Source organism: Caenorhabditis remanei, chromosome I, assembly GCF_010183535.1.
Source record: "Caenorhabditis remanei strain PX506 chromosome I, whole genome shotgun sequence".
Classification (NCBI taxonomy): Eukaryota; Metazoa; Nematoda; class Chromadorea; order Rhabditida; family Rhabditidae; genus Caenorhabditis; species Caenorhabditis remanei.
In genome coordinates, this window is record NC_071328.1 from 13,696,653 (window position 1) to 13,724,443 (window position 27,791).

General features: G+C 41.7%; 9 protein-coding genes across 9 annotated transcripts; 6 read left to right on the top strand and 3 right to left on the bottom strand.

Annotated features, from left to right (window-relative positions):
* Positions 1-4,774: 4,774 nt before the first annotated feature.
* Positions 4,775-7,246, bottom strand: GCK72_003031 (uncharacterized protein; the record flags this gene model as incomplete). Its single annotated transcript, XM_053723769.1, has 5 exons — positions 4,775-5,308; positions 5,359-5,547; positions 5,595-5,804; positions 5,870-6,037; positions 6,131-7,246. 5 exons carry the CDS (start codon positions 7,244-7,246, stop codon positions 4,775-4,777), a joined length of 2,217 nt encoding a protein of 738 aa, XP_053592414.1.
* A 4,088-nt stretch (positions 7,247-11,334) lies between these two features.
* Positions 11,335-13,309, top strand: GCK72_003032 (uncharacterized protein; the record flags this gene model as incomplete). The annotated part of the gene is made up of 2 exons (XM_053723770.1): positions 11,335-11,555; positions 12,943-13,309. The coding sequence occupies 2 exons, from the start codon at positions 11,335-11,337 to the stop codon at positions 13,307-13,309; spliced, it is 588 nt and encodes a 195-aa protein (XP_053592415.1).
* Positions 12,595-16,704, bottom strand: GCK72_003033 (uncharacterized protein; the record flags this gene model as incomplete). The annotated part of the gene is made up of 3 exons (XM_053723771.1): positions 12,595-12,822; positions 12,878-13,316; positions 16,631-16,704. The coding sequence occupies 3 exons, from the start codon at positions 16,702-16,704 to the stop codon at positions 12,595-12,597; spliced, it is 741 nt and encodes a 246-aa protein (XP_053592416.1).
* Positions 16,705-18,352: 1,648 nt separating this feature from the next.
* On the top strand, positions 18,353-19,350 carry GCK72_003034 (uncharacterized protein; the record flags this gene model as incomplete). Its single annotated transcript, XM_003091775.2, has 2 exons — positions 18,353-18,432; positions 18,483-19,350. The coding sequence occupies 2 exons, from the start codon at positions 18,353-18,355 to the stop codon at positions 19,348-19,350; spliced, it is 948 nt and encodes a 315-aa protein (XP_003091823.2).
* A 695-nt stretch (positions 19,351-20,045) lies between these two features.
* On the top strand, positions 20,046-20,977 carry GCK72_003035 (uncharacterized protein; the record flags this gene model as incomplete). The annotated part of the gene is made up of 2 exons (XM_003091791.2): positions 20,046-20,125; positions 20,176-20,977. 2 exons carry the CDS (start codon positions 20,046-20,048, stop codon positions 20,975-20,977), a joined length of 882 nt encoding a protein of 293 aa, XP_003091839.2.
* A 748-nt stretch (positions 20,978-21,725) lies between these two features.
* Positions 21,726-22,723, top strand: GCK72_003036 (uncharacterized protein; the record flags this gene model as incomplete). The annotated part of the gene is made up of 2 exons (XM_003091772.2): positions 21,726-21,802; positions 21,847-22,723. 2 exons carry the CDS (start codon positions 21,726-21,728, stop codon positions 22,721-22,723), a joined length of 954 nt encoding a protein of 317 aa, XP_003091820.2.
* Positions 22,724-23,532: 809 nt separating this feature from the next.
* Positions 23,533-23,868, bottom strand: GCK72_003037 (uncharacterized protein; the record flags this gene model as incomplete). The annotated part of the gene is made up of 1 exon (XM_003091777.2): positions 23,533-23,868. One exon carries the CDS (start codon positions 23,866-23,868, stop codon positions 23,533-23,535), a length of 336 nt encoding a protein of 111 aa, XP_003091825.2.
* A 1,500-nt stretch (positions 23,869-25,368) lies between these two features.
* Positions 25,369-25,860, top strand: GCK72_003038 (uncharacterized protein; the record flags this gene model as incomplete). The annotated part of the gene is made up of 1 exon (XM_003091789.2): positions 25,369-25,860. One exon carries the CDS (start codon positions 25,369-25,371, stop codon positions 25,858-25,860), a length of 492 nt encoding a protein of 163 aa, XP_003091837.2.
* A 733-nt stretch (positions 25,861-26,593) lies between these two features.
* Positions 26,594-27,585, top strand: GCK72_003039 (uncharacterized protein; the record flags this gene model as incomplete). Its single annotated transcript, XM_003091786.2, has 2 exons — positions 26,594-26,673; positions 26,724-27,585. 2 exons carry the CDS (start codon positions 26,594-26,596, stop codon positions 27,583-27,585), a joined length of 942 nt encoding a protein of 313 aa, XP_003091834.2.
* Positions 27,586-27,791: the final 206 nt, after the last annotated feature.

Here is a 27,791-nt window from a genome sequence, read left to right on the forward strand (position 1 = left end):
ACACTGCGAAGTATCTATTTCTGACTTTATTCACTGTTTTTAATCCAATAATTCCTCCAACACAGAATTCACATCAAGACGAACTCCTCATGGGTCTCTCTGAATACTCTCTTGACCTTGCAACTGCTCCTGACCATCCACCATTCAACTAAGCAGGCGACCGGAGTAGGAATGCGAAGTAGCTTCAGGATTGTTCTGACTTATAGGGCGCGGATGTTGACAATGCCTGTAGGTCCAGTCGAAGACCAGGACACAATCATAACCCAGGGAGACTCCCTGTATGCGCCGTATGAGACCCGGTTCCGCAGAACCTTCGGATAAGCTATGCAATTGACAAAACAGTACACAGTTTCTCAATGACCCGTTTATTAGGATAAAGATTTGGGACAAGAGAAGGGGGAAAATCCATCGACAGGAATTGTGGAGCAAAATGTGTAGGAGTAAAACCCCGCTCCCTTGTGGGATGCGAGGAAACCTTTCGGTTCTCCTTCCTGTCAGGTAAAACCTGTTACGTAGAGTTTCGTAGAGTTTTGTAGAGGTTTTGTAGAAGGTTTAGAGGGGAAAAACGAGGGGAAGGAGAACAGATAAAAGGGGATAAAATAAGGGAAAAAATGGGGGAAAAATCCGTCACCAACGGGCCGCAACGTGGCGTAAAAGTAGTAAAAGTGCGGTGGCGAGAAGAGAGCAATGGCGGCGGGCGTTGGCCTAAAAAGGCTGTGCGCCGCCTGCACATCTAACTCCCGCGACGAACGGGATACTGTAGACAAATGCGCGCGCCGTTTAAATAATGAGGCGCGGCAATAATTTAGTAGAAATTGGTAGAATTGACCGATTTCGATGGAATAAATCGGGGAAAGGCGATCATAAATAAAGAGGAATAACTGTGTGAGAGTTCGGCTCATAATTCCGGGGGATTTTGCGGGGAAAATCAATGTGACCCGGAATTATCGAGTCGTGAAGTTGGCAGTTTTATCCAGAGGCGTTAAACTGACAACACTCCCCGGGGGAGGAGCAAGAGAACGAATCATGACTGTGATAAGGACTTGTAGAACTACATCCGCGTTGCGACGAAGTATTACTGTCTTTTGACGTAGTTGACGGTGGAATCATAGTCAGTTCATGTCATTGAGGGATACTGTACTCTTGGCTCTCTCAGAGTAGATATTTATAACTCTTTTATTTATTTGATCGTTCATTAGGGATAATATAAGTCCAATTTGGATCTTGCTTAAAGCATATGATAGAGAGATAGTAGAGAATATTAGGCGTAGAAAATTGAACAGATTACAGAAGCTTATGATTTCTGGAGAAAACGTTGATATTGAATTGTTAGTAGAAACAATTTCTGGTGGCAAGACAGAGGGTGGCACGCGGAACAGTTACTTAGCTCCCATGCCTGCCTTCGAAAGGCGGCTATTGAGAGTAGTTGCGGAACACGTTGTTGTCCGCTTTGTTCGTGGGGTGCGATTGTTGAGCATCCATTGCGTGGATGGCGGCTGGGATTTCGTTTTGAACTCGCTGCCGAGTCGATATCTCGAAGAAATACTCTTCAGTTTGTAGTTCTGAGATTGCTCTCTGTACTGAGTCATGAACCATATCGAAAGTCAGCGTGTCTTTATATTCATTGATCATTGAGACTATTTGCTTTCTGATATCTCTGGGAAGTTTCACACAGAAATGCTTGATGATCATTTCATCGTTTACATTCATTCCTTGGCCTTTCATTTGGCTGAGGATTTTTCTGTGTTCACGCAAGTCGTCTTCCATTCGTTGATGGTCGGTGGGATGGAATGGGAGGTTCGCAAGTTTGTTGTGCAAATCCATTCTGTCACTCTTCTTCCCATATTTGGTTTCGAGTTCTTTGAATGTGAGGCGGACTGCTTCTTCCGGGTTATCTAAGCTGTAGAGACACTTCGCAGCTTTTCCTTTCAGTTGACCCTTTAATAGGACCCATTTGTGGTCTTTGGAGATGTTGGGGTTCTGGGTGACGTAGTCGTTGAAGGTATTGCGAAAGATTTGGAAATCGTCTGAGCCATCAAAAGTGACCAGGTTTGACTTGACACTGTCGAATGTGACGTTTTTCAGGTGAGTTGGTGCCTTTTTAGGTGTAGAATGTGGGATGCGGTGGTTCTTATCACGTGATTTGTCATCGCGTGGGTTGCACCCTTCCATGTATCTCCTGGCGTAATCGTCCTCGTCTTCTGATGATGTGATATCATCCTCAGAGTCCAGGCGAGTATTCTTGGCTCTGTTATTGTCTTTCTTCAAAGTATTGAAGATTTTTTCAAAGTTGGCGCTCACTGAGTTCATAAATTTGTTTTGATTTGACTTTTCTTTTTCGACGTGTTGCTCAAGTCGTGAGATATGTTGTAGTAGTTGTGATTGAATCGGTTCGGAGAGAAGCGATTCTTGGGAATGAGTTGCTATGACTCTCATGTTGTTGACCTGAGATTGCTCTGCCGAGTGCTGTGTCTCGTGCATTGTGGGATGCTTGTGATCATTTTTGGGAAGAGTTTGCCCTGTCGATTTGTTCTCTTTGATGGAAATAGTTGGCGAAGGTGTTGCGACGCCCCTGTTCGCAAACGCAGCCTTCTTCATAGCTATCTCATCTCGGAGCCTTTTTCCTTCGGCAAGTTTTCCTTGGCGCTCTAATATGGCTTTCTCCATATCGGTTTCCAAATCTTCCAGTCTATCATTCATATTAGAGTCCTCCAAGTGGGTTGCCGCCTCTTCTTCTGGTAGATGCCGTTGCTCATTCTCGGTTCTTGCGAGTGGCGTCAGGTCTTTAGCATCACCATCATTATTTTCACTAGCATCTTTTAATGACTCAGCGAGTAGATTCGTCTCTGCTAGCTCCTCAGTGAGCTGGTCAATGATGTCTTCAATGGGATCCCCCTCCTCTTCGATCAGGTCTCCCGTTTGTGGGTCGATAACGAGCAAACCCAATTGTTCGACTGCCGTGTTGGCGTCGTGGATACTTTCGTCAAATGGGCTGGCTGGTTGACCATGTTCGGACAACTCGGCCTCGATCTGTTTGATCAGTTCGGTGCAGGTGGAGATGGCTGTCAAGTACTGGGTCTTGGCAAGGTAATTGTCCATTTCCTCCAAGTATTTGTCTTTATTGACCGATTCGAGGACGAGTGGGTGCACCTTACTCGAGTTGACCTGATCTGGGAGGGCTCTCAAGTTCGTGATCTGCTTACGGGTCTCCGTAAGCGTCTCGTCGAGTTTCTTGAGCTGTCCCGTATTGGGAGCTGTTGTAGAGTTTTTGATATTGGTAAGGAATCTTTTGGTCGAGCTTGCATGTCTGCTAGCAGAGTAGATGGTGTTGTCGATGATTCGTTTCAACGGGCCAGTAACCGTTCTGCCGACGGATTTACCGGTGTTGGACGACTGTGGGATGCCAGCAGTTTTCTCGGCCATGGTTGAAGTTGTTGTTCGTTCGAACGTTGAAAAGCAGTACCCTGGAAATAGATGTATTATGGATATGTTATAGGGGATACAGTGATAATTATATGGGATTGGTATAATGGTGTGGATGTTGCCCAATCGAACTGGAGAAACAGTAGAATTGAGATTACTCTCTGGTATTTAGTGTTGTTGGTTGTTGACGTAGAGGGGTTTGTAAAAAGACTGTTGTCAGTGAGTAGCCCTCTTGCTATAACACCAATTCCTGTAAAATCCCGGCGTGAACAGACCTTTAGTGGGTAGCTGTTGCTAGTGGATAGTTGTCTTACTATACCACTAGTTTCCGTGAGATTCCAGTGTGAACAGACTTTTGTGGGTTGCTGTTGTTAGTGGATAGTTCTCTTGCTATTCCACCAATTTCTGTAAAATCCCGGCGTGAACAGACCCGTTGTGGGTAGCTGTTGCTGGTGGATAGTTGTCTTACTATACCACTAGTTTCCGTGAGATTCCAGTGTGAACAGACTTTTGCATGTATAGGATCGAATACTTTTAGGTCCATTGTCCTCTCACATCTATCACACGTGCTGCATTTGCGCTATGTCAGAACCTTGTGATCCTTATAGGACTGCCGCTTCGCCTAATAACATGTTGACTTTCCCGGATACCTTTAGATCCTTAGACCTGTTATGCGACGCCCAACAGTGACCAGGATGAATTTATTCATTAGGTAGCAAGCCCTCTGGTGGGACTGAAGGGGCCTTATAGGTCTGTGTCGCTCCGAGTTGTCAGTGTAGAAATTAGTGGATGGACATTATAACCACTAGCTCTTTGAGACTGTGGGATGCGAGTTGATGGTTTTAGTCGATGAGCATCAGCTGAATTTGCTAGTTTCCTCTGAACCTTTCTTCGACGTCGTAAAGAGAGGTTTGCTCCTACCGTAGAGAACTCGCTTTTCTGGTCCGAATAGTCGTCCGGCTCTTTTAGTCCGGTTCTCAGACTCCAACATCTTTCTACACCAAGATGTGGATGAATCAAATGTGTCATGGACAATGCCACGTAATGGTATATTGATTCACAGAAAGAAGGACTAGTGATCGTCCTAAAAACGCTCACATCCTCATATTCTCGCAGAGGAGTGTCGAAAACTAATTCGTTCGGAGAGACTCTGAAGAGAAATCTGTAACGATGTGTAAGAGTACAGAGGACATATACAGTCTTGTCTCTTATTATGTAGGCTTGTTCATTTCAACGTGGTTTAAAATAAATCAATTTTATCTTTGTGGGATGCCATACTATACAATAAGTTGAGACAAGGAAAGAGAAGAAAAATTAGAGTAGGATAATTGTGTGGGATGCCTCTGTGCTGCTATTGGAGATCAACTCGACATCCCGAGTTGCCATCCGTAACCAGCCATTCCGTTAGCTGTTCCCAGTTGTGGATGAGACGAGCTTGACGATCGTCAAATGGAATCCTGGCGAAAAGTGCGAGTGTCGGAATGAACAATTGGTGACCATGGTCATTCAGGTAAAGTGACTCATCGCAGCGTGTGAAATGGATACTGATGACTCGTTGAACACGGCGAATTTTGGCGACAGTACGTAGCACTCCGGTTAGCATGCGGGCGTAGTCTCGAAGAATGAATTGTGGATATGCTTCCATCTCTTCCTCAATCCTTCTGCCTGTGACTGTTTGCACTTGCCACGCGATTCGGTCTCGCAAGTTCTGTGGGTCCAGTGGGATGCTATTCGCAGCAAGAAGGTCGAGGTCGTCTGCCGCCGAGAGTACCTCCAATGTTCGATCGCGATAGCTCGAGATTCGGGCCGCCGTCAGAGCTAATTGTCTCTCTTGCTCGGCCTCTCGAACGATATCCCACTGACTGTCTTCCGTGTGGAAGATGTCCTGAAAACAAAGAATGGAATGTTGTTTCAATTGCGTGTCTTATCACTGACCGCTTGTGGGACTACTGGTTGGGCTTCTGCTGAAGGTTCCACCACTGGTCGAGCTTCAACTTGAGGTTCCACAACTGCTGGAGCTTCTACGGGCTCCCGTACTTCTGGTGGGAATGCGGCTGGAAGTACGGCGACTGGCTCCTCTACTGCCGGAGGGACTGCTGGCTCTTCGTTATCCCGAGAATCACTCTGAATAGTATGGATCAATACTAGTGTGATCTACTATTTCAACCCACCGATGACATAGAAGATTCGACGGGTTCTGAGTCATCTTCACGATTGGAGTCTTCGATGGATTCATTTGAGTTGTCAGAAGTGGACACATTGGAGTCGGCAGAACTCGACGCATTGGATTCTTCTGAATGGGCCTCAATGTCGTCTTCTTGACTTATGTCGTCGGGGATTTGCTCCTCCAGTGGTGGGTGCTGTTGGGCTACCTCTTCCTGCTGAAATTAAGGAGTAATTATCCTGTTCTTGCTCTTTGGATCTGAATTTATCAGATCAGTCTTACTCGTTGTTCTTCGTTCATTTCCACACTCCAGTCGTCAACGATCACCGGCAGTATCGGTTCATTGAGAGCCCTTTGGGCTTGCAGACGTTCTTCACGAATGCGGGATCGTTGTCCGATGAACTCGTTGATGGTGTAGGTGGGATGCGGATTTGTACGGTTGAATCTGGTCTGTAACTTATCGTGTACATAAGTTGATTCACTGAGTTCGTGGATCATGTAGATCCGAACAGAGCAATAGCTCGAAGTAGGATGTTAACTCACTTGGCGTCCGAAACGGATTTCGTCCACTCTCCATTGTAGCCTTTCGATCTCATCCATCTCTGATGGTTGAAACACTGGATATTCATTCGACCATGCTGCGTCTGATTCCGGTGTGACCAAACCCGAGTACAGCTGGGTAGTCTGATACCGTATTCGTGGAATTTGTGGGTACTCTCTTTGGTAGTCCAGGAAGAGACCCCAACCGGCGGGATGCAAACTCTCTTCGATAATTCTTCTACTGTAGTAGGGGTGGGTTGCGTCAGAAATGATTCTGTACCGAAGTTCGCCTCTTTCAGCTAGACGTCTGCAGTGCTCGTAGTATTCACGCCGATATTGAGTTACTCGGGTCTTTTGTTCTTCGGCTGCCATTGGGTCCACTCCGACTGCTTCGCATAGCTTTTGGCATTCCATGTGATCAACCGCGCCGCACTGTCGGCAGGCGCTTTCACGCTGCATGCATTCTGCGAGGGTGTGGGTTGCGCTGCGAGAGCCACAATACGGGCAGAACGCCAAGTGATTGATCGACATGAATTGCATGAGAGTGTGTCGATCGAGGTGGCGAAATATACAACTGGAGTGGTGGTGGTTCGAGAGTGGGATGCCCAACAAATTTGATCCACATAGTTGACACCTTCCGGATCCGCCCGCTTCCAGATGGTTAACTTCCTGGGTACCTCTGACGTTTCGAAGAAACCAGATGTGCAGTCCTGGAAGAGTCGCGAGAAAAGGCATTCTCTTTGAGACTTCATTGAAGTGGGTTGCTGGGTCAGGAATAGACTGTTTCCAGACTTGTAGCCGTAGGCATCCGTAGTCAAATATCAGTGGAGGAACATCGTTTGCCGCCCATTCGCCTTCATATTCCGCCCAGGTTCTCAGTACATCATCTGGGACCGGCAATGCCTGGCCGGTAAACTGATGGAAGCTTTGAACTCTGAATTTGTTAGGCTTGTTTCGCCTTCTGTCCCCTGGGCCGGCTACTTCTCCGTAATGGAGCACTGAGTATTTGGGGTGCTGGATGCGAAGAGGAATTTCTCTGGTGGGTTGCAACGTCGGTGCCTCCTGCTGGTGGGGTGCTGGTGGCTCTGGTTGAATGTCCAATGCTGGGTTGGGCTCCATTTTGGCTGTAAGAATTGTATAGTAGTACAATTTTGTCGAGGATCTCTTTTTTCGACTGATCCCGTGGACGTGGCTTACAGGGGTGCTCTGGCCTGTTGAGAATGCAGATGTGAGTGTATGTACTCTTTTAACTGCTTCATCCTACTTTGAATCAACTTAAGTACTATTGTATTGGGGCTACCGTGTCGTTTTGATACGGGTTTCTGGGCTAGTATGCCGTTTTAAAGTTTTATTTGAACACGTTTTTAGAAATGAATTAGTGGAAATGAATTGTAGAATTTGGTTTCACATCGAAACGTCTCTCAACGATCGAATTGTCAAATTAAAAGGACGTAGAAACTTTTCAGTATTATTATTTTCGATTGTAGATACTACTGTCCTCAGCTCTTTACTTCGCGGGTTGCACTATTAATTGGGATACTGTTGAATTCACTAAACTGATCATTTTTCAGTGATCCAGGTGTATTGGATGTTGTAATAGAGCCAAAGATTTACACGTGGAGATGTTTGTGGGCTGCCTGACATACTGCCACTATAATAGGTCAGCCTGGTGTAATCCTCTTTTTGTATCTGTGACTGGCCGGAAACAGATACTCTCCGGTCCTTAGCAAGATGCTGGAAGTGATAGAATCTAGTCTCGTTGATAGAATACTTCAAGTATCGCAATCTGTCTAATTTTCATACTGGGATTGTATGATTCGACACTATTATGTGTTCTTAGATTGAGGGCTTCCCTGTCCATAGGGGTCACCCGACTCTTCTACCGAGTCACAGTTGGTGGATTTATTCCTATCTTTATCTGTAGATCTTATGTAGTTTGTTCGTAGAATTTCTTGTGCTTGTAGATGTTTGTTTCTTTCCAGTCATTATGGGTCACATTCCAGGGGACACAGTCATATAAATAATAGCAAGTAATAGTAGATCATATATTAATCGAGTAATATGACTCGTGGGTATAATAAGTAGAGAATAGTAGGGTTATGGTCCAAAAAAAATTTTTTACTTTTATTCTGGTGGACACTACAATAAAAAGATCAACAAATAAGATTTCATAACAAAACAAAAAACAACAGAACAATGATTGATGTGTGATGCCAAACAATAGACAGAGCTGATGGCTCAATTGTGGGATGCCACGGTCCTAGTGGCGGCGTCGTGCCGGAGATGGCATGCGTCCCTGAAACAATTCCCAGTTATCAATTTTGTTTTGTTATATATAGTGTGGTCAGTTCTTACTCGTCTGCTTCGTGGGTGCTTGGATCCTGCTCTGCCGGGTGGCTTGCCGGATGGCTTGGGCTGCGATTTGGGACAGATGGCCGGGTGATGAAAGGCTCCGGTCTTATTTTTCTCTCCGTAAAAATCATCCTTGCAAATCGAGCACGCACGATTTGAACTTGGACAAGGTTCGTGCATTGATCCTGGCAAGTTATTTAGCTCCAAGCAACGTGGGCAGCGATTTTGTTGGATAAGCGCTGTCTTGCGGGATGCCGCTGATGGGAAGTCGAGGCAGTTTGTAGCGCTATGGTTGGATCGGTTGCAGAATGGACACTGTAAGAACGACAGTTATTTATTGAAATTCTATTGTAGTGTCACAGGTAAAGCGCTGTAGGCGAGTGGTAGGCGAGCGGTAGCTGAAGGCCCGCTGGCAGGCGAATGGCATGTGAATGGTGGGCGAACACCGCAAGTAGGTGAATAGTACGCGAGCGACATATTGGTGTTTTTAGGTGGAAGCGGTGGTAGCTGAAAGGTAGGCGAGCGATAGTCGAAGAGCGGCGATAGACGAACGGCAGCTATGTGATATTTTAATATCGCGGAAAAGTGAATGATAGCTGAATGATATTCGAATACCGCGGATAGATGAATGATTGCTGAATGATCTTTTCTTTCACATAGAAGAAAAAAATCTTGGTTCGGCGTATCTAATTTGACAGTTTGTAACTGGAATGAGATAATCAAGCCCGAAAACAGTCTTTGACCTAATTTCTGTAAATATTCATGTCTTAATTCTCACTATTTCCTGACCATGTCCTTCTTCTCTTGAACCCTTTAACACATTCTCCATATTCTCTGAAGCTCCATAGCGAGTTTTCAGGTGAATGCTGTTGTTAATTAATGAAACAAACGTGGTCTTCCAGTTTCTTTCTCGTGAGAATCAGGAAGATTTAATCTGTTATGTGAAGATACCGTAACCCAAACTTCTTTGGAGAAGACTTCCAACGTTTCGAAAATAATTCATTCCATTCCGAAATCAATGAAAGAGTTTTTCGAGCAAACTAAGTGAACTCGTTCATACTTTAGAATTCTGTAATTCTTTTTATACGGTATGGAACTGAATGGACAGCAGACGTTGTGAAGGTTAACCAACGAGAGAGTTCGTGTGAGAATGAAACTTGGCCAAATGCATGTACTCGTTCTATTTCTTACAAATATCATCTCAAATTGTCATTTTAGTTCAAGGATTCATCCATTTTCTCTTTTTTGAGCTTTAACGCGTCAAAACTCAATTTTAGAGAAATAAGGCAACCACGCTCCATTGACACGCATTAGAGAGAGGAGACGCAGGCACTGCGGCCGCGTCGGAGTTTTAAATAATAATTAATTTTTTCCCATTTTCTCGCTTGTTTCTTGTGTTTCTCACCGAAATCTTTTGGTATTTTGTGCTTTTCCGAACAGTTAAACTACGGCAGAACTACTTTTCTAAAATTATTTGCAAAATATTGCGTAAAACTATATTTTAACTGAAAATAGCTGCGCGTTGCAATAATTTTTTTTAAAAATGCAAAAATGGGAACTGTGCGCTGCTACTAATCTGGTTATTTTTAGTTCTAATCGGAAGCTTAATTACTTTTCAGGTGGATCGGTAAGTGAGGTAAGTTAGTTTTCGGAGAATTAAAAACAACCAGAGACGAGCGATTGACAAAACCGCACAGTGCATAAATTTCGATGTTAATTTCTGACTGCTAACGATAACCTTTGACGAACTTCAACTATTTATAATCATTCCTGAAGGCATCAGGTGAAAATGACATGTTTGGTTAAAAACTGCTTTTGATTTAGTCGAAAACTCTGACTTTTCGCTCAAAATCTGCCCTTTTCGAAAAAAATGACTGAAAAACACTCTGAAAATGCGTTAAATCTTTCGTTTTGAAAGAATTTAGCCAAATCTCAAATATTTTTCTCATTTGTAACTGGAAAAAACTTGGAAAGCGTTTAATTGTATCTGTTTTCGCATGAAAATTTCAAACATTTGTCTCAAAATTCTCAGTTTGGGGCGAAAATTGGCAATTCAGCGAAGATTAAAATTTTAAAGTCAAAAAAGAGTTGTAGGTGCTCATTTTTCACAGAAACATTGTTAATTCTGCCGTAGTTCACGTTCAGGAAAAGCCAAAATCATTAAAGAAATACTTTGATAACTAAAATACCTCCTTTTGTGTATTAATAGAGCAATTTAGAACAAAAACAGTGACCTCTTCACTCTTACTTGTTTTCGATGTATTCGTTTTTATTAGTAACACATTCTGAGGTATTTTGAGTTTCTGGAGTATTGCCAGCATGGTGAAAAACATAAGAAATGAACCAGAAAGGAGAAAGTGCCTGGATGGCTGGATAAAGGAAAGAGAGAACGAAGAAAAGGAAGTTTTAGGTTATTTCAGATATTACAAAAGGACCCAAGGAACGAAAAAAGCAGGAAAATGTGCTGAAATTATGTAATTCTTGTAGGGAATATTCCTTAATAAGACCCATAGTGGAGGGGAACCGCTGCCCAAAAATTGAAAAATGGAGCGCTGGTAACTTACTGGTAGGCCGCCCACAGACGTGTGCGTTGTTCCCCCTTCGCCTGCCAGCGGTCGGCAGTTAACTTACCGCTCGCCTATCGCGCTTTACCTGTGGTGTGTACTTACGTGTCTTTTAGACGTTTTGTCTTGCTTGACAGCTGTTTTGACTGTGGTTGATAGTGGTGGGGCTGCTGTCACCTTCTCCGAACCGGATTGCTCACTTGGACGTGGGATGCGATCAAGATCTTCGGGTGTCCCGAATCGTGGGATTGGCTCCGGGTCTGCCATCGAGTTTATGGAATACCTCGACGAATGATAGCTCGGAGTTCCCAGGTTGTATCGGATCGGGCTTGGTGCCGGAAGTGGTGGGGATGTAGATGGACTTCGCTCCCGTCGAGAGGTGTGGGATGCCGTTGCGGTCTCCGTACTCTTCGATTCTTCTTGCACAATCTGTTTGAAGGCAACAGAATAGCTCGGAACTTCGATGCAGCTGAGGATGTGTTTGATCTCGGTGTGTTGTTTTTGGACTTCGTGTAGGGCGCTGCTGTTGATTAGCAGAGATCTCTCAGATCTCTCGATAATATTTTCGTACTCTTTAGCGATCAGTCGCGTTTTTCCGAGTGACGCCCATACATCCTTCGTCAACTTCTCCGAGTTCAGCACCATCTCGTTGTACTTCTTTAGCAGTTCTTCGTACTTCCGGGCGAGTCGCTTGTTCTCCTCTTTGTTGGTGCGAAGTTCCACCCTCAGATCGGTGATTTCTCTTCTGAGAAGCTCCACGATTTCTCTTTGGAAATCCATCAGCTGTTTGGTGACATCTGAAACCACGTCATGATTGTTCTCTTACATGTCATATTAGTTTAGGTCTTTTGCTATGATATTCTAACTGAATACTCTGTTGATTATTTTTACCTTCAGTGTTCAATGGAACAAGTGTCATGGGGACCGAGAACCCTGATGAAGGTTCCAGGCGGAGCCTTTTTGGAGCTTGTGGGCTTCCCGCTGAGTCCTTTCCATCCTCATGCTGCTCAGCAGTTCTCTTGCTGTCTGTCTTTGGAGTATTGATCTTCTTAGACTCCTTCTGTCTAGTGGGTGCCTCTTTCTTTTCCTTTTTCTTTTCAGCTTCAGCATCTGGTACCACTTCGATGACATCCGAGTCCTCTTGGATCTCACGGTCTGACTCATCCGACGATTCGGTAGAGTCCTTCGGCTCAATGGTGGGCTGCTGATCCGCTTCCTCACGTGGTGGGGATGCAGATGGCTCAATGATTGGTTGGGTGTTCGATGATGACATCTGAAAACACGTTGGAAAAAATGAAAATTTGGGCATGACGGGTAGAGCAACAGAGTAAGATTTCAGGTCTTTTTCATCCTTGATAGGTAAAACAATAACTGAGCATTTGTATTTATTAATCAATTATTTATTGACAAATTGGGTTATTCAGTTATTAATCAATTAAGTTTATTCAGTGGGTTGCCATAGGTCAACAAGTTATAACAGTAACAACAACAAAAAAAATTAAAGTAGAACGTAACAAGTATATGTAAGTGGGATGCCAGACGTAAGAGAATTTATGCGAAGAGGTCATCCGTGAGGACGACTCCTTCGACTGGCTGTCCTTGCCAAATGATCTCCGCCAGGGCTGCACCGATACCATGGGCCATGCACATCAGCTTGTCATGGTGCTGGCAGCGAGTGTCTCCGTGATATGCGGGATTGCACTTGCAACGGAGTCTGCGGGTTGCCGTCTGACGCGTCCACACCTGAGTGGATCCACTGGCGATTTTTGCCGATTTCTTCTGGAAGAAGATACTTGTTAATTTTAAGTTGATAGTTACGTTTAGGTTAACTCACTGGCTTTCCTGATGAAGCGGAGGGGAATGGATCTTCCTCCTCGAGTGGGTTCTTTCTCATTACAGTCCGGTTCTTGACCTGGAACAACTGGTTCGGGGCAGCTCGATTTCCAAACTCGTATGGGGTGGTGTCCATCACGATGGTGATGTGGTGGGTGCGCTCGATTTCAACGATCGCCACGGCGATTTGGACCATCGGTGCCATCGGCCAGAGTGGGACTGCCTTCTCCTTCTTTTCTTCTGGAATGTCTCCTTGTGGGATGCCGCTGTCTCCCTGATTCTCTTTCTCTTCCTGTTCAGCGATGATCTTCTCAACAGCGACTTGCATCGCTGCGAAATCTTCTTTCACCTTCTCGGCGGTTGCTTGGAGGGTGCTGTAGAGATCACCGCACTCCTTGACGAGCTGCTCGAAAGTGATGGCTTGGGGCGTTGAGGACATTCTGGAAGAACAGTAATGTTTGAATGTTTTATAGAGAGATAAGAGAGTTTTTAAGAGAACGCGTAGCATTTTTAAGAAGGAAATTTTCAGGAAGTATTTGAATATCCAGCAAAGGTGATATGCATATATAAAGAGTACAATTTCTAGCCAAATTCTGAATTCCGTGCTTCGAAAAGGTGTAAGCGATCGGATTTCTATTGTCGTTGTGGTCAATAGAAGGCTTTAGTCATCGGAAATTCTTATTGGAATATCGAGATTGACAGTTTTTTATCGAAATTGTTGAATTCTGATCAAATAATCCGGTGCCTTTAACTCGGAGAACTAATAGTTCTTTTGGATTCGGTTTAGAATCAATTTTGAATCAATATAGACAGTCAGAATCACTTTTTGGCTTATTACCAATTGGTATGGTTCCAAAAGGTTTAGAGATTTCAGTGAATTTTTCTGGGTTGTCGATAAAAAGTGGGTTGCGAGTAACCTTATGAGGCTCTGAAGCTTCCTTGAGTGGGGAAGTCTGATGTAGATTGAAAGCTCCACAAAAGAAAAAATTTTTATCCGAATTTTTTCAGGATGGAAATTTTTCCAAGTTCTTAGAAAAAATGAAAATTTGGGCAGCACCTCCCCTAGCAAAACTGCTTTTTGGCATGCCGTGTTTGGCTATGCTTAGTGATTGTGGGATGCTATGAAAATATTTAAGTCGGATGTTATCATCTCTTTGGAGTTGTTCCGATATTTTCAGCCAAATCTCATCTGACTTGTTTTTTCAGATTAGAATTTTTTCTAAGTTTTCAGAAAAATGAAATTTTGGGCAGCACTTCCCCTAGTAAAACTGCTTTTTGGCATGCCGTTTTTGGCTATGCTTAACGTTTGTGGGGTGCTATGAAAATATTCTGATCGGGTATTACCGGCCTTACGGAATTTTTCCAAAATTTTCCACCAAATTTTCAGCCAATCAACCGAAAGTTTTTAGATTGGGGATTTTTCCAAGCTTTTAGAAAAAATGAAAATTTGGGCAGCACCTCCCCTAGCAAAACTGCTTTTTGTCAAGCCCTTTGGGCTGTGAATGGTGTTTGAGGGGGTGCTTAGGAAATATTCAAACCGAGTTTTATCGATTTTTTGGAAATTTTCGAATATTTTCCGCCAAATATTTCTGACTTTCTGATGTGTGGGCTGCAAATCTTACAAACTTTTGCTTCGCCAGCCTTGGCATTCACTTTTTTATTGATTGCTAGGCTTTTGGAGCTTCGGAATTACTAACGCCGAAGATTTTTATCGATCTTTCGAAATTTTCAACTGAATTTTCAGTGAAATCTGGCTGATCGGATCCGAAATCGATCAAAATTTTGCCAAACTATGGCGAATTGCTTGTGGGATGCATTATTTCAATGAGTCAGAATCATTTGAGTCTTTACACTATTCGGAATTGTTGTTAAAGACATTCGAGAATTTCTAAAAGAATAAAATTTCTCGTAGAAGTTTTGGATTCTGGTCAAAATCGGGCATAGGTTCCCCTCGAAAAGTGGGTTGCGCCGATTGAACTCATTGAAATAATGAATAAGAATCATTATCAAATCGATTTTTTATCGATTTGAATTTTTCTGGATTTTCGAAATTTTTCGAAATCGCGTTCTCACTGAAAACTATCTGATTTTTGTCGAAATTTGGGCATTGCTTCCCCTAAAAGGGTGGGATGCTCCGATTATATTCATTATTGAATGAATTGAACTCAGTTCGTATCGATTTGTATCGATTTTCGAGTTTTTATTGATTTTCGAAATTTTCGAAAACAATTTTCAGTGAGAAATTGGTGATTCTTGAAATTTTGGGCAGCAATTCGCCTTGTAAAATCGATAATTTACTGTTCTGGATATTCCTTTTTTAAGAATTCTCAGAATTTTTGGCATTTTTCAGCACAAGTACATCAGAAAAGTAAATTTTCAGCCATTTTTGGCTCTTAGTGGGCTGCTCCCTGGCTTTTCGGAAATTTTTCCGGCCACGCGTTCACCTGGGAGGCCGTTCTACGCCGATCGATCCGTTTCTTGGTACCGATGGGGAATTTTTAGCAAAAATGCCGGTTTTTCGGTCATTTTTTGCGATTTTTCGTAGAAATTTGTTGAATTTGAAAACTTACGATGGTTCAGTAGAATTTTATAGTAGACGGGTGGGTTACCACTCCGATGTGTAGACGTTTTTCGCTGGAGTACGCGAATTTTCAGCAATTTTGGCGATTTTTAGCCGATTTTCGGCATTTTTGTGGGCTACGTAGACTTTTTTAGCCTCCTGGCTGTGAAAATGACTGGAATCGTGTAGATTGCGCCTATTTTGGCGACTTTTTCGTAGAAATTTCCGTCGATTGGTGGGCTGCGGCTCGGATGTCGTTTTTTTCGTGTAGAATACGCGTTTCAGCGATTTTCGTCGATTTTCGAGTACTTTTAAACTCAAATCTTACCTATAATGTTGTGGGATGCAACATTTTATTCGATTTTCATCGAATTTTGTGGGGAAAGGGGAAAAAATCGATGAAAAACGTGGATTTTTTGTTAAAAATCGGAAATTTTTTAAAGTGAGCAAGAGTGAGTGTGGAGTGTATGGCATACACCTCGCGCACATTACGCTCATTTTTGAGCGTCGGCGCACACTTCTCGGGGTGAGTACTGTCGACGACCGAGTGCGCATTGTACGCAATCGGTGTTTGCGTACAGTGACTCGCGCATTGTCGACCGTATACCTCCGAAAATAATTTGAACTGAATTCAAATAATTTCGATGTTTTTACATCTGTTTTCGGGTAAAATGGACCGATTTTTCCGGAAAAAATGACAATCGATGGCCGACAGAGCCCGGAAACACCTGATTTTCAGATTTTTTCAGGATTTTTTGTAGAGATCGACTGGATTTGGTACTATTTTCGTCGCGAGGACGATTTATATCGATTTTTCGAACTTTCTCGATGGATTGTGGCAGTTTCTGGCAAAAATAGTAGAATTTCAGCAAGAATCAAAACTTTTCGTGTGTATTAAATTATCTTATCACGATTTGAAGCTGATTTATGTAGAATTATCGATATTTATGGCAGATTTATCGATTTTTTGTGGATTTTCTCGCCGATGATGCAATTTTGGCGGTCAATTTGTAGATTTTCGCCTCAGTGGGCTGCCAGAAGTTGTCGATCGAGTATATTTTCGTGGAAATCGTAGAATTTCGTCGTTTTTCGTCGAGTTTGCGGTAGTGGGGTGCTCAGACGCCAGGAAGGCTAGCGGGTTCGACTTGGGTTCGAATTGTAACTTGTAGAGGGGAGAACTCGAAGTTCTACTACCTTAAACAGACCGTCCGTCGATGCACCATGTTGACAATGCCTGTAGGTCCAGTCGAAGACCAGGACACAATCATAACCCAGGGAGACTCCCTGTATGCGCCGTATGAGACCCGGTTCCGCAGAACCTTCGGATAAGCTATGCAATTGACAAAACAGTACACAGTTTCTCAATGACCCGTTTATTAGGATAAAGATTTGGGACAAGAGAAGGGGGAAAATCCATCGACAGGAATTGTGGAGCAAAATGTGTAGGAGTAAAACCCCGCTCCCTTGTGGGATGCGAGGAAACCTTTCGGTTCTCCTTCCTGTCAGGTAAAACCTGTTACGTAGAGTTTCGTAGAGTTTTGTAGAGGTTTTGTAGAAGGTTTAGAGGGGAAAAACGAGGGGAAGGAGAACAGATAAAAGGGGATAAAATAAGGGAAAAAATGGGGGAAAAATCCGTCACCAACGGGCCGCAACGTGGCGTAAAAGTAGTAAAAGTGCGGTGGCGAGAAGAGAGCAATGGCGGCGGGCGTTGGCCTAAAAAGGCTGTGCGCCGCCTGCACATCTAACTCCCGCGACGAACGGGATACTGTAGACAAATGCGCGCGCCGTTTAAATAATGAGGCGCGGCAATAATTTAGTAGAAATTGGTAGAATTGACCGATTTCGATGGAATAAATCGGGGAAAGGCGATCATAAATAAAGAGGAATAACTGTGTGAGAGTTCGGCTCATAATTCCGGGGGATTTTGCGGGGAAAATCAATGTGACCCGGAATTATCGAGTCGTGAAGTTGGCAGTTTTATCCAGAGGCGTTAAACTGACAACAGCGGACCCCAAGTCAGATGAGTTTGGCGAGAACAGGAAAAAGAGAGAGAGAGAGAGAGAGAAATTATGAACAATTTTATTAGACTTTACTAACCAAAAGGGGCTTTCCTTTTATTCTTCAACGATTTCTTCTTCTTGTCCATAGACGACATCGACGGGGAAGACATCTCAGACGGCGGGTTGGCAGGGAAGTGGTGACGGCTTCTTGAAACAAGAGTGAAGTTTCCCGTTGATTCCATATATGAAGAAAGATGTGGGGCAGATGGTTATCGAAAGGTCAGATCGTCATAGGCCAAGGTCACGTTCATTCGGTAGACTGATTGTAGTTGGAGTTGACAGGAGTAGAGGTTGTAAGGTTTCGTAGAATTGGTTAATGAATTGTTCATGTAACGTTGTAGTCTAGTGGAGACGCTTGTTATTTGTAAGAGCCTGTGTGACTTTGGTGATTTAGCTAGGTCTTACCTTCAAATGATAAAATCGCCCAAACCTATCAATCTCACTGGTGGTACAACATTTCTTCATAACTCCGTCTCCTACTTCCTATCTTCTGAAACTTTTCCATCGCAAGTTTAAGTTAAAAATTCTACTCACCTCCCTCTCTCGTGTAAATAGAATATGGGATTGGAGGAGTGACTGCGTTTCGTGGCAAGAACACAACAAGGCAATGGGAAAAATAACGGATTGACCGACCCTAGTCGTACCACCATTGCGCACACAGTAAATCCTTTTTTCCCATAGGCATTCTACGACTTGTTGTGGTCTCGCCACGAAATGCAAGCACTCCTCCAATATTCTATTTACACCCTTTTACCTCATCTCATTGGAAAATAAGTACCTGGGTCAGTTGTACCCGCACTATCGATCTATTTATTTCTCCCTATTTCTTATCCCTCCATCGTCTATCTCTATCCCAATGTCTTCCCCATTTCCCCTTCTCCGTCTTCCTCAATTGGTCCTGTGTGAGGTATTCAAATCGTTGAGTATCGGAGAGAAGTAAGTTAACCTTATTAATCTAACTTAACTAGTTCATCATCTATTTTCAGAATCAAGCTCTCCATCTGCTCGAAGAAAGTCTCCATTCAAATCAATAATGATCGTTTGTACTCTCAAAAAGTTATAGTCAATCTGGACTGCTTAAACTGCAAAATCAGAGTTTGCTCTGAAAATGATAAAGATACATTTCAAGTCTCAATTCATCCAGATTTCGAGATCAGTCACAATTCAATTATTCAACAAGTTTCTATCGCATGGTGTACTGGAAGAATTACATCTGACCGAGAAGAAATCAAAACATTCTGGAAGAATAATCGAAAGGAAGGATTTCTATCCATTATTCAACATCTATTGAAAATGTTTCAATGCAAGATTTCAACTGATCTTACTTTCTATAATAGGGATTTATATGAACCAACTATTTCTGAGTTGTTTGATCTACAAGTGGAATTCAAGGAGCTCACTTTCATACTGTTAAAGAACCAAAACTTGTTGTGGAATCAGATATCCAGTAATTTTGAACTGGTTGAGAATCTCAGAATCACATCCTTTAATAATACTGATTTCAGACTATTTTTTACTTCATGGCCACAGAGTATTTATATCATAGGTTCCGCTTGGTTCACTATGGAAAATCTTTTGGCGTGCGCTTCCACTACAATCGCACTTTACCTTTCTCATCTGGAAAACAAAGATTTGGATGAGACACTCAGAAAATGGAGAGGTGGAGGGTTACCGAATATAAAAAGTCTGACGATTACCAGCCTAAACTTCATAGATAATGGAGAACATATTTTGGGAATGGATTGGAGGGATTTAGACGGAATGGTTATCAAAACTGATGATGGATCAAAAAAGGCAACTATTGAACTTAACCCCCATTGTATAAAAATGTCAGTGACTCCATTTGAAATGTAAAGATCGTCTATATCGGAAAAAACTCTTCTAACTTCTATTATCTATCTTTATTTAATGAAAGGTCTATATGTTCCCAAGTTTGAGGTTCTTCTTCCACTCACACCAACTTTCGGACATTAGGAAACTTAGTCACTGAGCGTTCTTTATAAGAACTCTATTGTCGCAACAAAGAAGTTCGATAATTTTGCACTAAGTCCGCAAACACCGATGAGGAAAAAATGTCGGAACTTTTTTATTTCGATAATATTATGAACAATCTTATTTCACCGTCCCATGGTAAAATCGCGCAAACCTAGCAATCTCATGTCTCTCGTGTAAATAGAATTTGGGATTCTGCGTTTTGTCGCGTGACCGCATCACATTCGTAGAGAAGAATAGCGGATCGATCGACTCTAGTCGTACGAATGCGCACACAGTCTATTCTTTTCCCCATAGGCATCTACGACTTGTTGTGGTCTCGCCACGAAACGTAGGCTCTCCTCCATTCCCACATTCTATTCACACTCTTCTAATCCTCAGTCTTATCTCATTAGAAAATAAGTGACTGGGTCAGTTGTACGCGCACTATCGATCCCCCAGACACGGTCGTGGTCTCGCCACGAAACGCAGGCACTCCTCCAACCTCAGATTCTATTTACACATCTCATTATTCTTGTTCTCCTCATACTCATTTCACCGTCTTCTACCTTTGCCCTATGTTAACTTCTTTTCCCCTTCTCCGTCTTCCTCGATTGGTCCTGCGCGAGGTATTCAGATCATTGAATATCGGTGAGAAGTGAGTTTACCTATCTAACCTAATCTGACTAATTCTTCCTCTACTTCCAGAATCCAGCTCTCCCTCTGCTCCAAGAAAATCTCCACTCAAATCTATAATGATCGTTTATACTCTGAAAAGGTTATAGTCAATCTGGACATGATCAACCAAGGAATCAGAGTTCACTCTGAAATTTACACAGATGCATTGGAAGTTTTCACTGATCTAGATATCTGGGAAATAAACTATTCAAATTCTGGAAGAAATCAAGAAGGATTTCTATCTGTTATTCGGCATCTATTGAAGATGTTTCAATGCAAGATTTCAACTGATATTAGTACCCAAAATAGTTATTTCTATGAACCAACTATTTCTGAGTTGCTTGACCAACAAGTGGAGTTCAAGGCGCTCAATATCGTACTTGATGGATCAAAAGATCAAAACTTGTTATGGAATCAGATATCCAGTAATTTTGGATTGGTTGAGAATCTTAAAGTCATGTCCAATACTACTAAGCCTGGTTTCAGACCACTTTTCACTTCATGGCCGCAGAATATTAATATCAGCACTTCCGCTTGGTTTACTCTGAAATCTCTTTTGGCGTGCGCTTCCTCTAAAATTACACTTTTGCAGTCTCATCTGGAAAACAAGGATCTGGATGAAGTACTCAAGAATTGGAAGGCTGGAGGATTTCCGAATCTAGAATATCTATACGTCGAGAGCAAAAATATTACAAACAATGGAACGACAATTTTGGGAATGAATTTGAGGGAATTAAACAGAATGGTTATCCAAACGGATGATGGATCAAAGAAGGCAACTATTGAAATTCGCCCCTATCGTATTGAAATGTCTGTGACTCCATTTGAATGAACAAAACTCAGCACGTTCTCCGTTTTTTCAAAAATCAACTTCCACAACAAATCTATATTAATCTTCATTACTTCTCTCCCCCCGCTTTTTCAAATACCTGCTCCACCCCTCTCATTAAAAAAGAGGAAGCGTTATCTTCTTTCCTCCCATTTTTAAAGTCTTTATGATTTTTCCTGCCTTTTGTTACTTCTATTATTCATCTTCATTTAATAAAAAATCTTGTTATTCCCAAGTTTGAGGTTCTTCCTCCATTCACACCAACACATCAACATCAGGGAACTCAGTTACTGAGAGTTCTTAATAAGAATTTTATAACAGACATTTTTTGCTTCAGGATTCTCACAGCTATCAATTAGACACTTTGTCTAAGGCTCTTAGCACCCTGAAGGTCTCGCATTTTTCTCTTTCTCGTGTAAATAGAATCTGGGATTGGATGAGTGTTTGCGTTTCGTGGCGACACCTTAGATGTCTATGGGAAATAACGAAAAGATCGGCCCTAGTACTACCATTGCGCACACAGTCGCTTCGTCATTTTTCCCATAGACTTGTTGTGGTCTCACCACGAAACGCAGGTACTCCTCCAATCCCATAATCTATTTACATACTCAGTCTCCTCAGTCTCAGTCTCATTACTCCCTTTCTCCTCACCTCATTTCACCGTCTTCTATCTCTGTCAATTTGTTACATAAGTTTACATACTTCATCTCTATTTAGTTCTTATTCTATTCCTTCTCCACCCGTCACTGCTATGTCACCATTTCCCCTCCTCCGTCTTCCTGGAGTGGTTCTGTGTGAGATATTCAAGTCATTGAATGTCGGAGAAAAGTAAGTTAACCCGATAACCTAACCTGATCATTTTCTATTTTCAGAATAAAACTCTCCCTCAGCTCCAAGAAAGTCTCTATTCAAATCAATATGGCTCGTTTGTACTCTCAAAAAGTCATAGTCGATCTTGACTGCTCAAAACAAAAAATAGAAGTTCGCTCTGAAAATGACGGAGATGCATTTGACATCTTCATTTGTCCTGATTTCGGGAAAACGCCCAGTTCAAATACTCAACTAGTTTCTATCGCTCTTACACGTTACACTTTGAGAGTTACTTCTAACAGAGAAGAAATTAAAACATTCTGGAAGAATAATCAGAAGGAAGGATATCTATCTGTTATTAGACATTTATTGAAGATGTTTCAATGCAGAATTTCAACTTATAGTGATTGTTTTTATAGTGATTTATTTCAACCAACAATTTCAATGTTGTTTGATCTACAAGCGGAATTCAAGATGCTCTGTATTCGCCCTAAAGGATCAGAAGATGAAAACTTGTTGTGGAACAAGATATCCAGTAATTTGGAACTAGTTGAGTGTCTCATCAGCTATTCTAGTGTTGTTCCTGATTTCAGACCAGTGTTCAATTCATGGCCACAAGAAATTAGTATCTGGTGTTCCGATTGGTTCACTCTGGAATCTCTCTTGGCGTGCCCCTGCACTACAATTACACTTTACCATTCTCATCTGGAAAACAAGGATTTGGATAAGGTTCTCAAGAAATGGACGTCTGGAGGATTTCCAAATCTAGAGCGTCTGGAGATCTATAGTCAAAATTTTAAAAATAATGGAACGACGATTTTGGGAATGAACTTCAGAGAATTACACGGGATCGTTATCCAAACTGATGACGGATTCAAGACGGCAATCATTAAACTTGGCCCCGATAGTATTAAAATGTCCATGTCTCCATTTCAATAATCAAAACTTAATTTACTTTCTCCTCTTTTCAATATTATCTCTTCCCACAATCATTTTATCTCTTCCCAATTCCTCCTCCGCTCCTCTCAATTAAAAAATATGACGGAAGCCTTATCATTGTTCTTCCCATTTCTAATGTCTTTGATTTTTCACACCTTTCTGTTACTTTTATTATTTATCTTCATTTAATAAATGGAATAAATAATAATAATAAGAGTTCACTAATACGATAATTCGGATGTCAAGTCATTGCCAGCGGGGACGGCCACGCGCCTTTCCAACACCTCCTCCCTTTGCAGACAAATTGAGTTGACCACAACGAGTAGCGGCTGGAGAATTTCCTCTGGTACGAATGGCGGGATGTGACCGGACTGTTGGATCCTCGTGCATTTCTTGTTCCATAGTGTGGTTCGGATCATGAATCAAAACGGTATGAAGCTGGTCTGGGTCGTTGGGTTCGTCGCGAAGAATGGCTAAGGTTAGCAATTGTTTGGGCTTGTGGACTTGTATCTGGCTATCTCTTTGGACTGTTGGCCGTGTTTGTAGTCGTTTCAGAGGTAGCACTTGTACCAGTTGTCAGCGACTATTAAGCTCCTCTGTCGTTTTCATGTTCTCTAGATGAATATTAACATAGATTCTATTAAATTTTCTCGATATAAATGATTTTTTGAAAAGAGGAGAAAGTAAATTAAGTTTTGATTATTGAAATGGAGACACGGGCATTTCAATACTGTCGGGGCCAAGTTTAATGGTTGCCGTTTCATTCCCAAAATCGTCGTTCCATTATTTTTTAAATTTTGACTTTAGATCTAAAGACGCTCTAGATTTAGAAATCCTCCAGCCTTCCAATTCTTGAATATCTTATCTAAATCCTGGTTTTCCAGATGAGACTGCACAAGTGTAATTTTAGTGCATGGGCACGCCAAGAGAGATTCCAGATTAAACCAGTAGGAACACCAGATACTAATATCTTGTGGCCATGAATTGAACACTGGTCTGAAATCAGGAACAACACTAGAATAGCTGATGAGACACTCAACTAGTTCCAAATTACTGGATATCTTGTTCCACAACAAGTTTTCATCTTCTGATCCTTTAGGGCGAATACAGAGCATCTTGAATTCCGCTTGTAGATCAAACAACATTGAAATTGTTGGTTGAAATAAATCACTATAAAAACAATCACTATGAGTTGAAATTCTGCATTGAAACATATTCAATAGATGTCGAATAACAGATAGACAGCCTTCCTTCTGATTATTCTTTCAGAATGTTTTAATTTCTTTTCTGTTATAAGTAACTCTTAAAATGTAACACGTAAGAGCGATAGAAACTTGTTGAGTATTTGAACTGAGAGTTTTCCCCGAAATCAGGACAAATGAAGATTTCAAATGCATCTCTGTCATTTTCAGAGCGAACATCTATTTTTGTTTTAAGCAGTCAAGATCGACTATGACTTTTTGAGTGTACAAACGAGCCATATTGATTTGAATAGAGACTTTCTTGGAGTTGACAAGGGAACCTTTTAAGTGGTCCTTAATGCCAACAAAAACGACCTATACAGGTCGAAAGAGGATGTTTGAAAACCTATAAATCACTTTTCAAAAGTTGCTTACGTGACCTGTAAGTGTCTGAAATCTCGACCTGAAAATTGAGAAATGTTACCATTGGTTTGCTGCACCAATCATTATCGAATGTCAATTGTCTACACTTTGCCTACCGAACACTAATCTCAACTGCTTCCATCAACAAGTCATCTGCGACCAACAACGTCTTGGCACAAGATGGACCAGCCACCGTCGGCAATGCATTAAGAGATTCCTCCAACTATGGTGTTTCTCCGATTGAGACTGCTTTAATAAACCGTTTGTACATTCCTGTGTTGGTTAGCTTTCTAGGTTCACTATTTCTCACTCATTGCGGCCGGTTCGGGGTTCTTCACTTGCCCAATAACCGTCGCAACAGATGTCTATGGGAAAAATGGCGGATCGATCGACTCCGTACTGTCATTGCGCACACAGTCGGTTCTTTATTTTTCCCATAGACATCTGAGGCCTCGTCACGATTCTAATCACACACACACACATCGCATTACTCCCTTCTACTCATACTCATTCCATTGTCTTCCATCTCTGCCTCAATGTCTTCTCCATTTCCACTCCTTCGTCTTCCTCGATTGGTCCTGTGTGAGGTTTTCAAATCGTTGAGTATCGGAGAGAAGTGAGTGTACCTATGTAACCAAACGTGACAGTATAATCCCTATTTCCAGAATCTTGCTGTCCCTCTGCTCCAAGAAAATTACTATTCAAATCAATGATGATCGTATGTACTCTCAAAAAGTTATAGTCAATCTGGACATCTCAAAGCAAGAAATCATAGTTTATTCTGAAAATAGCGAAGATACATTTGAAATCTCCTTTTTTCCAAATTCCGGGAAAACTCTCAGTTCAAATTCTCGACAACTTCCTTTTGAAAGTTGTACTGTAAGAGTTATGTCTATGAGAAAAGGAATCAGAACATTCTGGAAGAACAATCAGAAGGAAGGATTTCTATCTGTTATTCGACATTTATTGAAGATGTTTCAATGCAGAATTTCAACTTATAGTGATTGTTTTTATAGTGATTTATTTCAACCAACAATTTCAATGTTGTTTGATCTGCAAGCGGAATTCAAGATGCTTTGTATTTGCCTTAATCGACTAAAGAATGAAAACTTGTGGTGGAACCAGATATCCAGTAATTTGGGATTAGTTGAGTATCTTAGCATCTCATCTAATTTCAATACTGATTTCAAACCAGTTTTCCCTTCATGGCCACAGAAGATTAGTATCACGAGTTCCGCTTGGCTTACACTGGAATATCTCTTGGCGTGCACTTTCACTACAATTACACTTGGGTGGTCACATTTGGGAAACGAGGATTTGGATGTTATACTTAGGAATTGGATGGCTGGAGAGTTACCGAATCTCAAGCGTCTGAAGATCCAGAGTCGAAATATCACAAGTTTTGGAGCGACAATTTTGGGAATTAATTGGATGGAATTAAACGGAATGATAATCCAAACTGATGATGGATCAAAAAAGGCCAATATAAAACTAGACTTCGATACTATTGAAATGTCTGTGACTTCATTTTAATAAACAAAACTTCACATTGTTCAATTAAAAATTCTATAATAAACATTTTTATTCAATTTCGTTCACTCTTTTTAATAATCAGTAGCATGCACTGCAAGCAGAGCTGTGCGAATGCAAGTGAAATGCATTTCGACAGTATAAAACTTAATTCTAAGTTATTTAGTTCCATTGAAAATGTAATTACCCTTGAAGCATTGAAAAAAGTCTACACTTCCGACTTCTGTGTGTCAAATTCAGCTGCTTTTTCAGGTCCACTGGTACCTCGTCGAGTTCTATACCTGTGACCTACCACGGGCCGGATGGCTAGTCGTTACTGTTCCCTGGGACGGGCTATAACGACTTTTTTGGTAATTTTTGCGTCTTTTAGCATTCTATTTCGCCCCGTGGTACATTAACAGTAATTAGATGAGGAGAGACTCGCCCTCTCCCTCTGGGCAGGTCTTGGAGGGTTGCGTGGAGGGAATGAGTTGGAGGGAAAGGAAAAGAAAGAAAAGACTGTATGTGTCTTATGACGAGACCTCAGAAGTCTATGGGAAAATAATGGATCGATCGACTCTAGTCGTACGAATGCGCACACAGTCGATCTTTTATTTTCCCATAGACATCTGAGGTCTCGCCACGAAACGCAGGCACTCCTCCAACCGCAGATTCTATTTACACATCTCATTACTCCTCAGTCTCACAACTCCCTTTTTTCCTTATACTCATTTCATCGTCTTCTATCTCTGCCTCAATGTCTTCTCCATTTCCCCTCCTCCGTCTTCCTCGATTGGTCCTGTTCGATGTATTCAAATCGTTGAGTATTGGAGAGAAGTGAGTTGATCTTATCAACCTAATCTGACTAATTATATCCGTATTTTCAGAATCAAGCTCTCCCTCTGCTCCAAGAAAATCTCTACTCAAATCAATAATGCTCGTTTGTACTCTCAAACTGTTATTGTCGATCTTGACTGTTTAAGCCACAAAATCAGTGTTCACTTTGAAAATAACAAAGACACATTTGACATTTTCAGTTATCTAGATACCTGGAAAGGTCACAATTCAAATGCTCAACAATTTTCTATCACATGTTGTACTGTCGCAGTTACCTCTATCCAAAACGGCATCCAAATATTCTGGAAAAATCGTCAAGAAGGATTTCTATCTGTTATTCAACATCTATCACAGATGTTTCAATGCAAGATTTCCACTAGTTTTAATTGTCATTTTAGTGATTTATTACAACCAACAATTTCAAAGTTGTTTGATCTACAACTGGAATTCAAGATGCTCTGTATTTGTCTTGATGGATCGAAAGATGAAAACTTGTTTAACCAGATATCCAGTAATTTGAAATTAGTTGAGTATCTTAGCATCTCATCTAGTTTCAATACTGGTTTCAAACCAGTTTTCACTTCATGGCCACAAAAAATTAGTATCACGAGTTCCGCTTGGTTCACTCTTGAATATCTCTTGGCGTGCACTTCCACTACAATTACACTCGGGTGGTCACATTTGAAAAACAAGGATTTGGATGAGATACTCAAGAATTGGAAGGCTGGAGAATTTCCGAATCTCGAGCGTCTGAAGATCCAGAGTCGAAATATCACAAGTTTTGGAGCGACAATTTTGGGAATGAATTTGAGGGAATTAAACGGAATGGTCATCCAAACTGATGATGGATCAAAAAAGGCAACTATAAAACTAGACTTCGATACTATTGAAATGTCTGTGACTTCATTTTAATAAACAAAACTTTACATTGTTCAATTAAAAATTCTATAATAAATTCAATTATGTTAACTCTTTTTTAAAGTCAATATCGTGCACTGCGAGCAGAGCTGTACGGAAGTAAAACGAAAGGGGAATTTGTTTTGACAGTATGAAACTTAACACAAAATTAATTAGTAGTATTGGAGGCATAAAAATCCCTTCTCTGATATTAGTGGACC